At 52.3% G+C, this 17058-nt stretch overlaps 1 protein-coding gene across 2 annotated transcripts in view; it reads right to left on the reverse strand.

The window, feature by feature from the left end:
• Positions 1 to 5062: 5062 nt before the first annotated feature.
• DNAJB12 (DnaJ (Hsp40) homolog, subfamily B, member 12) overlaps positions 5063 to 17058 on the reverse strand; it is a 21536-nt gene continuing 9540 nt past the window's right edge. Inside the window, exons 2-9 of one of the 2 annotated variants that reach the window (XM_006835874.1) lie at positions 12771 to 12951; positions 11628 to 11773; positions 9847 to 10032; positions 9652 to 9731; positions 8580 to 8689; positions 7115 to 7287; positions 6550 to 6701; positions 5063 to 5568 (exon numbers count right to left, since the gene is read on the reverse strand). In XM_006835874.1, the coding sequence (XP_006835937.1) occupies positions 6580 to 6701; positions 7115 to 7287; positions 8580 to 8689; positions 9652 to 9731; positions 9847 to 10032; positions 11628 to 11773; positions 12771 to 12951 (998 nt within the window). In that variant the 3' untranslated portion in view covers positions 5063 to 5568; positions 6550 to 6579. The remainder of the gene's footprint in view (positions 5569 to 6549; positions 6702 to 7114; positions 7288 to 8579; positions 8690 to 9651; positions 9732 to 9846; positions 10033 to 11627; positions 11774 to 12770; positions 12952 to 17058) is intronic. The other variant, XM_006835873.1, reaches the window with a different exon arrangement.

The following is a 17058-nucleotide window of genomic DNA, read 5'->3' on the forward strand; positions in this document are numbered from 1 at the left end:
GTTTGTACAAGGCTGATGGATCAGAGCAGCAGCTTAGGATGTGGGTAGCCCATCAACTCAGCAACTGGCAAAGGTTGGCATTAATTAAGGACTGTACCAATAAGGTCTGTGGGATGGTGATAGTAATTACAATAAATATGTAAAATAAAAACAAAAAGTGCTTCCTGTGTAGCGTGTCCTTTAGAGCTGAGGCTTGGAACCCATTCAGTGTTTCAGTCTCAAGAGGGGCTGGGGGAAACTGAGGTCCCTAAGTGGCTAAAGAGCAGCCCTACCTCATATGCCATGCTGGCCTGTTAATGTTGGGGACACAGTTGCTACTTGTGTGGTACTTGCAGTCAAGTGGGTGTGTGTGTGTGTGGTTTGATACAGTCCCAGAGTCCTGTCAGAGGTGACTTTGAGGCCTGTGGTCAGCCAGCACCCAAGGACAGGGGTGGGTCTGACTCCAGAAGTGGATGGTGTCACTGTGACTCCTCTGCAGGCCCCCTACCATGATGCCCCCCTGAAGGATGAGCACTGTTTGTGATTTTAATTCCCACCTTGAGGAGAGAATACCAGTCCCCACTCAGGGAGAGGTGGCCACCTCTTTCTGCCTCCTCCAGGTGATGACATGTCACCAGACCTCACTCAGTGGCTGTTTCACAAGAGATGGGCCCTGGGTCTGAGTCCTCTGAGTCTGGGAGAAGTGTCCCTGCTTGGAGGGACAAGATTGGAGCCCTTATTCTGTCTCTCGGTGTGTGGTGTAAGGTTGCAAAACTGTCCTCCTCCGTGTGACCCAGGGCAGAGGAGGTGGTGAAGCTGAGGGTCAAGAATGGTCTCCATAGGTGTGTGCGTGCTGAGGAGCCCCAGGGTGTCCCAGGCCCTGAACAAGACAGATGTCTTCCTGCCTCTCTTAGGGAGAAGCCTTCACTCAGAGCGTCAAAGGGAGGCTCTGCAGGACCTGTCTCGGGGATGGAGGAGACAGAGGAGGCTGGGTCCTGAAAAGAGAGGGGTTTCTGAAGAGTCTGGTAATTTTCAGGTCAGAGTGTGAGGACCCCATAGGCCATGGGAACCAGAAGGGCTCACCAGTGGTGACAAGCTCTAGTGAACATTTGGGGCGGCTCTCTGGTGGCTTGAGGGAACAAGATTGGAGCCCCTTTATTTTGCTTCTTGGCCTCCACTTTCCCCATCAGTAAAAGGAGACTTCCCAGCATTCTCCTGCTCAGTTGTGTTCAGGAGAAAAGTGGGAACCTTTGGGTTGACAGTCTGGGTGGGGAACTGTTAACAAGAGGCCCCAGAGGTCCTGTACTCAACCCTCTGGGAGAAAAAGCTAGCCAGTCTCAGCTACAGAAGGTGGTGCCACCCTTCCTGAGGCTTTGTTTAGACTAAACTTGGGGGTGGGGGTGGGGGTGGGAAAGGAAGGGGCAACTCCAGCAGCAAGAGCCCCTCCAGCAAAGCGCCACCTCCAGGGTCTGGGAGGGCCATTTGGCCTCAGAGGTCTTAGAAAGTGCCTGCTGTTTGTCCTACAAGCCTGGAATGTGTTTTCCCCGCCCACCAGGCTATAGAAGAAACACCTGAGGTGTCTAAGCCCTATCCCATCCCCACTCCAGGCCCATCTCTCATCAGCCTGGGGTTCCAGACATCTCTCTGGTGGTGCTTCCTTTTCTCCCTGGGCTAAGCAAGCTTCTGCTCCCCTCAGCTTCCCTGAGGCAGGCCCAGCACCTTTAGGCTGAGGGAGTAACTGAGTGGATCCAAGAAGCTCAGGGGCTGTCATCCATGCCCTGTGAAGTTTTTTCCCCCCGCCCAAGGCCAGTGCATGTGACCTGCCGTTCACCTGAATTCACTCACTTCCACAAATATCCACGTGAGAGCCTCTGCTCAACCCGACCCAGCCTGTGCCCCCAAACCAAAAAAACCTATGGTCATTGAGTTGATTCTGTAAAATTTCTAAATTCATAGCGACCCTGTAAATTTTGACAGGAGCAGACAGTCTCAACTTTCTCCCTGAGTGGCTGGTGTCACCATGGCTCTATCTGTGCCCTTGTCCCCTCACAGATGCTAGGCCCTTTATCCACCTGCTCACACTCCCGGGGGGGGGGGGGGGATTTTATCACAGTCCTTTGCCTACTGTGAACACCGACTCTTTCCTTCTCTCCTGCTGCTTTCTGCAGTTGTCACCTTGTGATTTCAGTACCTGAAATGGAACTCGACAGTTTTTAGTGCTTTATATGTGATAACATCAACATCCATACAACAACCCCCTGAGGTAGGTGCTTTCATGACTCCCATTTTGTGGATGAGGACACCCAGGCAGAAGGAGGTTAAGAGACCAGGATTCCAGCTCAGGAAGGCTCCCACAATGACACTCAAAAACCCATCTCCTATTCTGCAACCGGAGTGGAGCGTGAGTGATTATGACTGGAGGTGTGAACTCCTTTGTCACCTGCTTCAATTTCAATGTGCTGCTTTGAGCAAGCAGCTGACCTCTCCTCAAGCCCGCCAAATTGAGGGCTGTTTTCCTTAAAACAGTCCGAGACTCAGTGTCACCCATTCTTCTAGGCTTCAGTGAGTGGTGAGCTCCTGGGGCTTCGGGTCCCCAACACTTTGCAATTCCCTTGGGCTTTGCATTTCCTTGAAGGCTCCACCCCCTCCCCTGAAGGTCCTCAGTAAATGTTTGCAGAATGATTACTCTGCTACTTAGGTCCTCCAAGACAGGCAGTTTCTTGGAGACCATGGGATAGTTTCCTCCCCAAGTCTCAGTTTCCTGCTCTGGGAAATGGGCTGACTCCCCAATGTCACACAATATAACATTTGGTAGGCATCCTGACCTCCAGAACAGTGTTAACAATCTTGGTACTGCTTGTGTGCCCAACGATTCAGCATGGGGATGGGGGTGCAACAGGCCTGGGTGGGTGCTCCTGGCCCCTAGACCTGGGAGCGGCACTGGGTAAGATAAACCGGCTGGCCCCTGGGAGCTTGGATGGACCAGAGGCTTGTTACCACCTAATAATGGGTGGAAGCTACTTGTCTCTTTTTTTTTTGTTGCCAATAGTCAGATGCGGCGTCTGCCCCGCCCCTGCTGGTTCCCCGAGTTGTGCAGTGAGGGCAGCAGGGCAGGGCAGATGAATGGGGACAGATTGGTAGCTAACAAGTGGTGGCTCGCACCCGCCCCCCTCAGCTGGGCCAGGGCAGGCTGCAGTGACCCTGGTGGGGGCAGCCAATGAGCGCCCAGGCTGCGGTGGCACCACCGGGCAGCCCGCCTGTCTTTGGCTGGTGCAGCGGCGGGAGGGGCTTTGGCCCGCCAGTCAGGGACGCTGGCTCTGTCTCTGGGAGACTTGGCAGATCTGCCGCTCGCTCCATTCATGGGAAGCCCTACTTGGGTTGCCACATTTTTAACTTTTCCGACCTCCCGGGGGAGGGTGTGCTGTGGGAAGGAAGGGTGGTAGGACCAGCCAGCCAAGCAAAGAACCTCGGGGAACTTCCCCCATGTTCCCACACAGTACACAGGAGAGGGGACGTCTGAACCTGCTCTGCTCACAGTCCGGAGATGGAGGGAGGAGTGGGAGCAGGGGGGAGCGGAGGCTGGTGGTCCTGGCTTGGGTTGTCCACCAGGACTGGGGTCAGGACTCCTGTCCCTTCCTAAAGCCACCCAAACCCTTCACCTGGATGGAGTCAGCCCAAAAGTGGCTGTCAGCTACGGCATGGGAAAAACTGGACTTGTCATCCAAATCTCTCCAAGGCATGGGAAGGACAGTCAGCAGCAACAGGTGCTTGTGCCCCTCCCCAACTTCAGCCCCTGCTCAAGGCAGACCCACCACAGCCAACCACATAATAAACACATATTTATACATGTACAATTTTAGAGTTCTAATTCAAGAAATACAACTTTTCAGGGGATCCAAAGGGATCTATGTTATTATTGCACATAGCTCAGCCCATCTAGGGATGTTGACCAAGACCAGGTGGTAGGGGTGGGGGCAGAGCACCAGGGCCACCGAAGGGCGGCACTCACACCCCGTCCAGTTCTGTCAGCTCTCTGGCCTCAGCACTGGGCAGAACTTTGTTTAAAAAACAGATTTGACATTTCCTTACCAAGCTTCCTTTTCCCATCAAGAATCCTATTTATTGGAGGGATTTAAAAAGAAAACAAGAGCCAAGAGAAACTTGGAGGATAGTCACCCCTCCTGGCTGGCAGCTTGGGGAAGTAAGGCTTTGGAAGATGGCAGCAGGCTCAAGGACACATCCACCGCCAGAGGAAAATTCAGGAAAAATGTTAATTCCAAAAGGCCCAGTATAAACTGTGGAGATAAACAAAATGGCCCTGCCTTCCCCTGGCAGCAACTGCTATTTTGAGAGAATCCTTATTTGAAGATAAGAAGAAACCATTCTGACCCAGGTGTGTCCTCGGTCCACAGGGCAGGAGAAGGGCTGGGCCTGATGGGAGTCCCATCCACGGAGGGGGAGAGACCCACCGGCTTTCAGTTTTCTCCAGGATGGAGTTGGTCTTTGGCCCTGGGGTCCTGGTTCCTGCCTGGCTGGTCCGTGGAGGAACAGCCTTCTGGAGTCCTTGGTGCATACTTAGGAAAAACCAGTGGCAACATGGATTTGTGCCTTGGGGCACCTATAAGGCAACATCCACTTAGGGATTGGGGGTTAGGGGTAAGGGAGAGGTGGCTGGGCAGAGCCTGCTTTCCCTCTTTGAACCCTGCTGTTTTCTGCTGCCAGAGGCTTGGAAAGCTCCAGGAAACCAAGGCAAAGAGCCCACCTGAGCTTGTCAAAGGAGAGGGGCAGGTTGAGGTGGGCGGTCTCACCCCAGTAGGTACTGTCTAGCCTCTCAGATGACCCAACACTGACCATGCACCGAGGGGAGCCTTTCTCCCCTACAGCCTACTCCACCTGGTAGCCTTCCAAGCTTTCACTAATTTACATGATTACTGCCACCTTCAAATCCAGCCCAGGGCTGGGGAAACGTCTAGACCTGACTTCTCTTAATCTGCCAGCTATGGTGATGGTGGACTTTGGAAGGACCAGCTTGCTTTCCTCAAACAGGTCAGGCTTTCTACAACAGGGAGGAAATCTGCTAAACAACCAAATCCCTGCAGAGTTTAAAACGTTAGACTATATATATATATCTTTTTATATATGCCTATTTACATATAAATAGATATATATACATATACATGCATCTATAAGTTACATCCTAAGGAAAGGTTTCCTTCCTCCGCTCTGTTCTTGACCCAAAATCTGACTGGTCTCTTCTGAGAGGTGACAGCCAGTGGGAGGGGGAGGGAACACAGTGGCCACCCCCTCCCCCAGCCCTTCCCACACATTTGCTGCAAGTTTTACATTCTACTTTCGTTGCCATGGTTCCTGTATCCTAGGAGCTGGGGCCTTGCCAGCCCTGGGAGGAAGGCAGGCCTTCTGGTCTGTCCTAAGAACGATCTGCATTTACTGGGGGGAGAGGGCAGTTGTGCGGTGTTCGGCCTCCAATTCCACTTTAATTTTTTTCATTTTTATGTCTTTCCTTAAATATACAAGTCCATCACCTTGGCTCAGTGCATGTCACCAAAAATTCTCCAGGGATTTCATAGTCTGGGGAGGAGAAGGAAACGGTTAGTAGGGCATCACAAGGCCCCTTGTAGCTAGCTCACAGGCAGACCTGCCCTGCCTGTGGTCCTGCCCACCCCACCCTCCTCCTGGAGGTGCTAAATGAAGACAAATGGCCCTAAACTGAGACTGTGGTTGGGTCCTTGCCCAAGGGGCAGAGGTAGAGCTGGGCAGGGTACCAATAAAGAGAAGAAACTTTTGGGCTCGGCCCACACTACTCTGGCCTTGGTCTCAGCTGCCCACTCTGGCAAAAACTGGGAACAGAGGCTACCACCCACGCGAAGGGGAATGGAGGTTGTTAGCCTGCCACCAGCAGCTTTCCTTTTTCCCCATCCCTGATGTACTGTGTAGCTTGGCAGCGACCCTGAACTGGTAACCTTCTGTTCCTTCCTCAGACCACAGAAGAAACACTTGGGTGGGGCCGGACGCCTGCAGCTTCCAGTCTGCCAGGTGTTGAGGCGATCACCGGCACTCTGGTCCCACAGAGGGAGAGCAAACAGGGTGCACAGGTCTCTGCCTCAGAGCCCGTAGGTTCCTTCCACTCATCTCCTGCCTGGGAGGGCAAAGGAAGAGGAAAGGTTCCCCATGCCCCCCTACCCCCACTGTCCCCTGGTTCTCCCAGTGTCAGGTGGTGGTCTGTGCGGATACCCTCCTGGGTCTAGGCTGCAGGGCACAGGTGCTGGCAATTTAATGGCTGGACCAGACAGAGGAGCCACGAGAGGCTTCAGCAACAGACTTGGGCTCCCTATTCTGCCTGGCTCCGGGACCCCTGCAGTCCTCCATCAAGGAGGTGAGGTGGGGTGGGGAACAGACTTGTTTCCAAGCAGGCCCAGAGTTGCCTGTCTCTGGAGAACCAAGGTCAGGCTTGGGACAAGGAGTCTGTGTCCTAACCAGCCATCCTGTCCCCATCCCCACCAGGGCCAAAGTTGCTGGGAGTTGCAGGGTAGAGGAGGTCCTGACGCATACTTGGACCTCGGTGGTGTGGCTGGCCCAGGACTATCCATGCAGGGAGGCCTGCACCTCTGAGAGTCGGTTACAGCTCGGAGTGCCCATCTTCTGGGCTTTGTGGTACATATCTGTGTCGCCGAAGTAGCGGGCCCGGTACAGCAAGCCTTCCTCTGCAAAATAATGAATGGGCAGGGTCAGGGCACAGTTGGCACCTCCTGAAGGCTGTTGGGAGGCCTGCCCAGGTCTGCAGGAAAGGTTGGTATAGGCCCAGGGATAGCTTGGGCAGAGCTGGGTAATCATTAGGGAAGATGACAGAAAAACAAAGACGGTAGTCTTGACTTGGGAGGGGGATGGAGACACTAGATCAGGTCAACCAAGGGAGCTGGATGCCCAATCTATGAGCACCCAGGGGACCTGCTTCAGCCTGTAGCCACGTCCTTACACCTGGCAGTCAAAATGACAAGTAGTGATTTGCAGTCATCTGGCTCCCAGCCACAGGGAAATGCAGGAGTGGAGCTCAGGGACTGCAGATCTTGGGCGAACAAGGCTTTTGCTGGTCCCTCCTCCCGCCAACTGCACTCACTTTGCTGTTTCTCCTTCCAGCAGTTGTTCCGGAGGTTAGCGATATAATCATCTTCCACATTCCGTTCCACTGCTTTGAGGCTAGACCCTGTGTACTCCTCGGAGAAGGTGTCTGCCACGTAGTAGACGACGTTCAGGTGGTCAGTGAATCGCTTGTGGACATGGCCCACGGACCTGGCCAGGGACAGACCAGGTGCAAAGTGGGTCCCAGGCCCAGGGCAGCTTTAGTGATGGGGGGGCTCTAGGCCAGGAGGGCCTCCATGGTGGTTGAGACTCACATGACCCAAAGTGAGAATCTACAGAAAAGTTAGGGTGTCCCTCCTCTAGGTGGCCCTTCTCTCCGGCTCTCTGCTTACTACACTGTTGACCCCTCTCTGAGCAGAGGCCTTGTGGTCAGGGAAGTGGGGGATTTGGGGACAGGCCTGGATTTCCTGATGAGCTCCCTGTGCCTCCATCTCCTCATTTGTCCCCAAAGCCCAGAGCATTAGGAGCTTCAGTCGAGTGCAGGGACTTTGGAGCTAAATGACAGGATGGTTCCTGGGGATTGGTTGGACCCTCCCAGCTCTTGGCTTCTATCTCAGCTCCGATCACAGGCTGAGGCTGTAAGTGCCTCAGTACCAGATAGGAGTCAGTGCTCTCTTGCCCACCACCTCAAAACTGCCACCCACCACTCCTGCTACAGAGAAATGGGCTGAGATCAGTTGGCTGGGAGCCTATAGAGGGTGGTATGGGTCCAGTGGACCACACCTGCCCCCTGCTGGCTGAAAGCAGTTCAGCCAGGCTCCAACAAACACAAGCTGAACACACACCCACTCTATCAGAAGGCACACAAGGTGCTGGCAATCAGTGACAGGGGCCAATGCCCTAAATAACATAACTTGCCCCACTTTAATACTGGCAGCCAAGGCTACATATTCTTCAACAAATGCTGCCGAGCATTTATAATGCACCAGGTATTGCTCATTCATTTTCAGAGGCAAGTTGTTAAGTGCGATCGATCGAGTCGGTTCCGACTCATAGCGACCCTGCATAGAAATTTCCAAGGAGCAGCTGGTGGGTTTCAACTACTGACCCTGCGGTTTGAAGTCCAGTGCTGACCCTACAGCACAACACCAGCAAGCAGAAGTTAACTTGTTCAGAATCCTACAGCTGTTTAGTTAGTGGAGAAGCTAGGATTCAAAGCCACCCCAGTTCTGTCTGACTTGAGAGAGAGATGAAGCAAAATGGTCGTATGCACACAGTCCTAGAAGAAAGGCTTGCGTTTTCTTGGGGGCCTATGATCGGAAAAGGAGGAAGACTCTCAGTTCAAATGGAAAAGCATCTCATTGACTCTAAGCCAGCTTTCTGAATTATGATCACGAACCTGCTGGTTCAGGACGGGAAGGAAGTCCCCATACAGGGCTGAGACTCCGAAGCCCCTTGTGTGCCCACCGCCCCAGCCTCCCCTCCTGGCTGCAGGTACTCACGGCCTCAGGCTCAGACTGTAGGGTGGACTGGAGACCATAAGCTGGCTCAGAGCTGACACGAGAATCAGGATGAGGATGGGCATCAGTTGGACAAACACCCCCAGCCCGCCCTGGAGGGAAGAGCCACCATCACCCAGCTGTACCCAGCACTGGCCACCCTGCCATCAGCCTACCCATAATCACAACAGGACCCAAGGGGCAGAAGCCAGCTGTCACAGGTCACTACACTTCCTGCCTCCTCTCCCACCCCCTCAGGCCCCATTACCACAGAAGCTCCTCCACCTGCCAGCTTTCTCAGTTAACAATGAAGCAGCAATCTGGGGTCCATAAAGGAGGGAGGTGGGTATCCATCCATACATACATAGTTACTTGTGAGAAAACACGGGAAACAATCAGCCATAGTAGCTGCCTCCAGAATGGGACGTTTTGAATTCAGAGACTCAAGAATAAATTACCAACTTAAAAATTTCCAATTATAACACCAGAAATTAAAATCGATACATTTATTCACCGCATGGTAGTATGGGATTTAAAATAAAACTTTTCTGTAGCAAAAGGGGCCTGTTTGCCAGAATTTTTAAAAATCTGCAACTGTCCACAGTTTTCTCATTTTGGCCAGCTAGGTATCATTGAATCTGTGGCATGCACAATGTGCCTGAAGCATTGTCTCGTTGGATCTTTTGTACACATTTTTCAAGAGCACTAAAACGCTGGAAGCACCTATGTTGTCATTCTTTGTAATTCTCTTAGGAAGTGAACTTCCCAATGCTGACAGTCCACTCATTGCTCAGAAAATATCACTTTGGCCTTAAGAACAACTGGACTGTACAAAAGCCATCCAGGATTAAGCCTGTCTGTAGGTGGAGAAATTTCTGTAGTAATCTCTCAGTCATCAATTCCCCACTCCCACGGATACGGTGGAGAGTGGCGCCCTCTGGTGTCCCTCAGGAGAATGGCAAGGTGGCCAAGGTGGTTTCTGAGCTGAGAGTTGCTAGGGCGCTGCTGGTCCTAGGTGACTCCCTTGGCCAGGTCCCACTCCCTGGGCACCCTCCCCAGCACCTTCCTCACTCACGTCACCCTGGTTCTCCCTGCGGTCCTGCCTTTGCTGGTAAGTATAGCGCATTCGGCCATTGCTGTAGACGTGGACATTACCTGGTGGGCAGAAGGACTAAGTCAGGAGCTGGAGCTGTGGGAAGTACCCGTAGCATCACCCCCAAGGAGGAAGGGAGCCAGCCAGTCCAGGGGTGTACGTGTTGGGGAACCTTACTAGAAGGGAAGCCACCACCAAAGAACATGTTGAAGAGGTCTTCAGGGGAGATGTCAGCCTCGAAGGTGCGATGGAAGTCCCCATGGCCATGGCCATGCCGGGCTGCCTGGTTCTTGTCATCCCCAAACTGGTCATACTGCTTCCTCTTCTCAGGGTTGCTCAGTACCGCATAGGCTGTGCCGATGGCTAGAAAGGAGGCACAGAGGTCAGGACATGGGGTGGGGGTAGGGGCTCGCTGGGCAGCTAAGCACTCACTTCAGGTACAATAGTAATTTAGGAAGCAGAAATGTCCCAAAGTAGATGGGCAGCCCAGGCTGAGTGGAGGCTAGGTTGGCCTAGTCCATGTGCCAGTTCCCTTGTGGCATCAGAAGCCAGGCATCAAGCCCCAGTCTGTCAGGTTTCAGGCTTGCACCCCGACTGTATGAAGACACCCCAACCCCTTTTCCTCACTCCACTCACTGAAGGTGTCCAATGGGCTGGACACCACTTGAGAACATTTCTATGTGACATGTCCTTGTTGTAAACCTGCTGGTCCCACCCTGGGAGCCACACAACTGAGTTCTAGTCAAGAACTCTCCACTGCCAGTTGTGTGGCCTGAGCGAGTCTCCAACTTTCGGGGGTCCAAGACAGCTGTGGCTCCCCTGCTTGACCTGGGGCCTGCCCACCACAGCTCCCTGGGCACAAAGACTATGCCCCAAAACTGCAGCTCTGGCTGCTCCTTCATCTTCTGCCCCTTCTCCCCCAGCTGTCCTCATTCCCAGAGGATAGTGCGTGATCCAAGCAGCATGTTTCAGAAGCTGCCACCTTTGGAAAAAGGAGGCAGAACTTTCTCCTCCCGTTCGACAAGGTCTCAACACCAAACCTGGAATCTTGGTGCCTGTCGGTGCAGGGGCAGGCTGCAGGGAGAGGTCGGGGCAGGAGAAACATTGTTCATGGTTACCTTTCCTTTGTCTCTCATTTCCCTTCTTCCTCAGGGCTGGCTCCCAGGCAGCAAGGGGAGATGCAGCCTACGCCAGCAGGGCCCTACCCCAAACAGCCCTGAATGGTAATTCCAGGGAAGGTCCCTGGGAGACAACACACCAGGTCCTTAGAAGCTGCGTCAGACTCCCACCTGAGGTGGTCCTGGGCCCTATTCTGCACAGCTCACTGCTCAGGCTAGGTGGGACCAGTCCACCCACACTCTCTCTCCTGGGGGAGGTGAGCCTAGACTCCAAAGAGGACAAAGCGGAAAAGAGCAAAGGAAGGCAGTCTGCAGGCTCAATGGAGTGTATAGACATTCAGACTGGCAGCTAGGTGGGGCACAGGTGAGCCTGGCAGGCCACAGGAAACACACATAAACAATTCCACCCCAGAACCAACAGGCCCACGACCAGAGAGGCTGCCCTAAATGTAAGTGTGTGAGAGAGTGTGTGAGTGTAAGTGGTATGTGGGAGGGACTGGGCAAAGCTGGCTCCAGCTATAGGCCGAGGCCCCGGTCCCTCAGCACAGGGCAACAGTTCCCCCGATGGGCAGCTACGAGATTCTAAGTTGGGGATACAGGTGAGTCAAGAAGGCTGGTTCTCCTCCTCTTTCACTTTGTGACCTTGGAGACAATCCATCTAGGAGGAAAGGGGATACACTACACGGCTGGACGGGCCACCAGGACCCTCTTCCCAGAAAGCAGTTCCGGGCCCTTGGGTCTTGAACCCTAGGCCACTTCCTTCTGCTCGCCACTTCCTGGGAAAGCTGTGTTGGCTCAAAGACAGGAGCTAAACCGGAGGGACAGGCCAGAGCAGCTTACCTTTGAAAGCCTCAGTGGCACCAGGTGCATGGTTCTTGTCGGGGTGGAATTTCAAGGCCAGTTTTCGGTAGGCCTTCTTCAGGTCCTCGTCTGAAGCCCCTCTGCTCACCCCCAGGATCTCGTAGTAATCTTTACACTGCTTGACCCTGGGGGAGGGAGAAAGTGGAGGGCTGCTACATGTTCCCAGACCCCTGGAGAGAGATGGGTGAGGACTACAGGGGGCTCAGTGCTCTGAGCAGGCTGTGAGACCTACGACTGTGATGCAGAGTCCCATGGAAACATCAGAACACAGGGTTGCTGTTTCTGCCAGGTCAGGATCCTTTCGCTTCTACCAACAGTACCCTCACTATCAGCCCTTCCTGCGCAGGAGGTAGGACTCACGCCCATGCATCTGACATTGAGGGTAACAAGAAAGACCAGAAATGTAGGTCCACCTGGCCACAGGGCCCTGAAGAGTAAGGCCCTGAAGCCTTACTCCCCAGAGACACATGATTCTTGGCCCATTCTAGACTTTCTGAAGGCCTCTCTTAAGTCAGTTGTGGTTGGCTATGACCACGTTAGAGAAATGTACACGAGCTGTGTTTTCGTGGCGTACACTCCAGTTCTGCTGGTCACACCCAAGATGAGCCACGGCCCGGGAGCTCCCAGACAATGTAGGGTGCATAGGCTTGCTCTGGGAGAGGCGGAAAAAACCAGAACCAGGAACATCTACTCCTGAGAAAGCCTGGCTGTCTGTTCCCTCAGAGACCACCCACAGCTTCGAGGGAGAGCTGGTCACCAACCTGGCTCTGGTGTGCAAGGGTGTTTGTTGGGGGCGGGTTGTGAGTTGGGGGAGCTTCTGGAGGGAGCTCAGGCCCCATCCCCACCTGACTAACAGCTCTGTGTAATGAGGTCAACAAGCCAGCAGTGTCAGCATCTTAGGCCTGTCCTCGGGGTGGGGGGCGGTGGTGCCAAGGTTCCCACACTGTACTCAAGGGTCTTGTGGGAGACAAATCATGGTCATAGTGAACCCAGACCACTTGGACATCCTCTATCCTCCAAGTCCCCCAAGCCCAGACCACAGGTGAAGGAGGGGCTGAGGATACCTCCTCTGGACCGGCAGTGTTCCCCCAGCACCAGCTCCCTGCTTGCCCCGGCCATTACCTTTTCACAGCCGCTACTTGTTCTGTAGTGTAGCCTTTGGTGCTCTCTCCACCTCCAGCTTCCCCATTGGCCGAGGGGGCATCGGCCCCACCTGCTTTCCTGTGGGTCGTGTGGGTCGTGTCTGTGGGTTGGGGTTGTTCACTGGCAGGCTGTGGTTTCTGGTTGAGGGATTCGATCAGAGCTGTACAAAGCAAGGAAATGATCAGGGTCTGTTCCCTGCAGCCCACCTACTTGACTGTGGCTGCTGACAGGAGACCCCCATTCTCTCAGAAACTGAACCTTCAGATGTTTTCAATCCCCAGGCAGTGAGGTCAGCAGACCTTCACCTCCCCCTGTGTGTGGAGGCCCACTTCACAGGACGATGTGGTTCAGGTGGACCTGGCTGGAAGGCTGTTTGGTTAGAGCCAGAAAGAGGAGCAGGAAAGTTAGTTTGCCCCAGAGGGTGAGGGATGGAGCGAGATTCGGAACAAACATCTGCTGGGTTCATGATCTGCTATGTTTACATTTTTCAAACAGCTGGCCAGATCAGAATGTCCTGCTTTCTGTTGGGGGTCTCTGCCCTAAGGCAGGGTCACAGTTTCTGGAAATCCTGGGTTCTGCTAATTCAGTGGGGGAGGATAGGAATCCCCGTTTCTATTGATTCCAAGCTAAAACAAGTTTTCATGGTGGTACAGTCCCCAAGCCCTGGGCAGGCTCTCAGGAAACTAGGCATCTGGGTGAATACAGAGACTCAGGGCACCTCCTCAGAGAAGGATGCAGACCACCCAGGCTTGCCCCTGCTGGGCTTGTGGTTGTGTGCTAGTATCTGACAGCCCCCTGGGTCTCACCCACACACCTGGAACAGGACTCCCTGAGAGCAGAGCACGGAGTCCAAGCAGACCACTGTGACCCGAGCCACTGCCATCTGTCAGCACATTCACCTGACGTGACATTCCAGCACAGATACTAGTAGCTGAGCTGGCCCAGGGGGAGGCTAGTGTTGGGGCTCCCGTGGCAAAGCCTGGTGGGGCCCTCTAAGAGGAGCAACAGTGCTGTATCAGCCGAGTGCTCACTGTGTATCAGGCAGGCATGGCCACAGAGCTTTAAGTATGAACTCACTAATCTTCACACATCCTGTGAGTGTAAGGTCTGGATTCTCACCACCATCCCCATCAGAGGGAGGCGGGGCACTGTGGCCAAGACTGAGCTGGGCATGTAGCTAGGTTGGCACGTGAACCCCAGGAAGTTCAACTGCAGGGCACGTGCTCTTCACCACGTCTAAGTCCCTTCCAGCCTAGCCATTCCTGCACAGAAGGCCCAAGCTCAGACTCAGGGTCTAGCCTCAGCTCTGCTACTTCCTGGATAGCTCTGAAATCCCGGTGAAGCTCAGTTTCCTCCTGATGGTGGTAAGGGGATGAGTGAGAGAATTTACAGGGCCTGATGTCAAGTTCAAAGCAAATAGCTGCTAATGTTGCCAAGTGGCCTGTGAACTGGGGTTCGCCAGTAGTAGGCTGTTTAGGGAGGTGAGGAAACAAAGGAGGTGCATGTGGGGTGGGGCTCCCAGGACCCCCACACTCTGCAGACTCTGCATCCAGTTGTCACTGAGATTTGAGGCAGTTCAGAAGAGAGGCTGCTGGTGATGATGGAGCAGAGGGAGGAGCTGCTCTGTTGGCTTCTGTCTCATAAATAAGTGTTTGTTGCCGCTTCTCTGGAAACCCAGTGACTGAGGCTGAGCCTGGCATTCTCCGGGACAACAGGACCAGCCATCCAATTACCACAGGTATGCAAGAGCATCAACCAAGAGGCATGTGGGTGCTCACCAGTATGTCTCAGGGAAGGTTCTAGAAGGTTTTTCATTCAGTCTCATGGAGTCAGCCACTCTGGCTTCCTTACATTACAGAAAAAGACCAAAGGGGAATGGTGTGCTCTTGTTGCTGGCATGAAGGTCTTTCTTATGTCCTGTGTGATGTGGCTTTTGTGACCGAGAGGCAATGGCCCCATAGAGTAGGTGACAGAACCACTTAACGTGACTCTGGAGTTAGAAAGACCTGGCTGGGTTCCAGTCCTGGCTCTGCCCCTTCCTAGCTGTGTGACCTTTGACAAGTTACTAATTATTTCTGAGGCTGTTCCTCAGCTATAAATGAGTAAATGACTTTAGCTCATTATATGTATTATGGAGAAGACAGTGTGAGAGACGGTGCACAGGGCACGGGAGTGATGTCATCTGCGCACACAGCCACAGGCTCCGTCTGCAGCGCTAACAAGCACTCCTGGGCTCTGTCCCGTTTTCACTGCTTGCTGCTGGACCCACCCCATGGAATCACCACCTCCACCACCACCTTGGTGGAGGGGGAGCTAGCTCTGCTGGCCAAAGTCCAGCTCAGGACACTGGGATTGCCTTGATGCTTGGCCCCAAAGTCCAGTGTTTAGCAGGGAGAGGGCAAGCTCATCCTCTTTAGGCTAGTGGGCAGATGGGGAACCATCGAAGGCTAGCCGGTGGCTCCAAAGTCTGACACCTCAGTGGGTGGAAGGGACCTGGCCCAGGTGCTGAGGTTCCTCACCTCTAGAGGTACTTCCTAGTAAAAAGAGCAGATAGTTAAAAAGAAGAGAAACCAGTGGAAGAGACCAGAGATGATGTGGAAGAGACGGCAGCTAGAGAATTTCTCTGGCCAAAGTCACCAGGGGCTGCCCCTCCTCAAACAGACTCAAGAATCAGACTGCCAGGGTTCAAATGTGGCTCTGCCATTTGTCAACAGGGGTACCCTGGGCAAGTTCCTGGGCTTCTCCCAGCATAACCACATCTCCCTCGTAAGGGTGGAATTGATCTTTTTAAAATAGGACTGAGGAGTCCCTTGGTGGTACAAAAGGTTAACAAGATCACATCTTAGGTTGGAGGTTAGTGTCTACCTAGAAGCACGTTGGAAGAAAGGCCTGGTGATCTACTGAGAAATATCAGCCAGTGAAAATCCTACAGAGTACAGTTCTGCTCTCACACATGTGGGGTCGCTGTGTTGTTGTTGTTAAGTGCCGTGGAGTCAGTTCTGACCCATACCGACCCTGAACAGGGTTTCCGAGGCTGTAAATCTTTACGGGAGCAGAAAGCCTCATCTTTCTCCCGCGGAGCAGCTGGTAGTTTCGAACTGCTGACCTTGCGGTTTGCAGCCTGATTCGTAACCACTACGCTAACACAGTTCCTGTGAATTGGGGTTAATTCAGTGGCAACTGGTTTTTTTAATTGGAGAACTTTTATTCTTACATTTTATATTAGGAAGTCAGCATTTAACAACCATTTTCCACAACTGATTTACAAGAGATTTTAATCCTTCAAATTGCACCTCCCAATATCCTATGATTTCAAATCTTATTTACTACTCAATTCTGAAGATGAATAATTTAAAGTCCCACAGACAACACAGCATTTAGCCTGAACTCCTACATTCATATGTGAATAAGAATAGCCACAGTGTCACACTGGCCTGAAACGTGATTGTGTCCCTTGCCTGGGATACCTGCAGTGACCCTGTTAAGTCCACACTACAACACAGAAATAAACCAGGCTGTGGATGTCTTATGAAACAATTTCACAGAAGAGTGAAAAATGAAGTTTACCAAATTTCAACCATATTATGATGATTTATCTAATAAAAAGTTTTAAATGCCTGATGATGTGAATCAATTGCAAATAACCATGTAAGATTTTTTTTTTTTAAGTTTTCCCATCATTTCAGAATGGTTACAGAATATAACTTTTAAAATGTCAAAGTATGCTGTTGTTGTTGTTGTGAAGTGCTGTTGAGTCAGTTCTGACCCATAGTGACCCTGTATAGGGTTTTCGAGAAGTTTTTGGTGAGCTTGAACCGCCGACCTTGCAGTTCAAATGGCTTTGCAGTCTGGCGCATTAACCCACAGCGCCACAGGATGGACTGAGCATGATATCAAAACTACTGAATAAAGCACACTTTTAAATATATAGGTACTTGATTTACTTCCCTGAAATTTATCAACAATGTTAACACAATCTTCCAGGATTTTATATCATTTGATTCCTAAATATAGCTTTAAAGCTTAACTTAAGAAGGGAAAGAAAGTCCTTAATATGTTGGACTTTTTACATCCTTGTTTTGGTCCTTCATTGGCCAAAGAGAATTTTTAAATGAATTATGCTTCATATGTTTCCTGACTTAATAAAAAGCTACAAAACCAAATAAAAAAAAATTATATTAACTTCTCAAATTAAAAACTATACTAATAAAAAAGCTATGAATTTTTATATTCTATGTGAGCTCTGGTAGCGTAGTGGTTACGAATC

Source organism: Chrysochloris asiatica, unplaced genomic scaffold (assembly GCF_000296735.1).
Source record: "Chrysochloris asiatica unplaced genomic scaffold, ChrAsi1.0 scaffold00020, whole genome shotgun sequence".
In the NCBI taxonomy this organism is placed as follows: Eukaryota; Metazoa; Chordata; class Mammalia; order Afrosoricida; family Chrysochloridae; genus Chrysochloris; species Chrysochloris asiatica.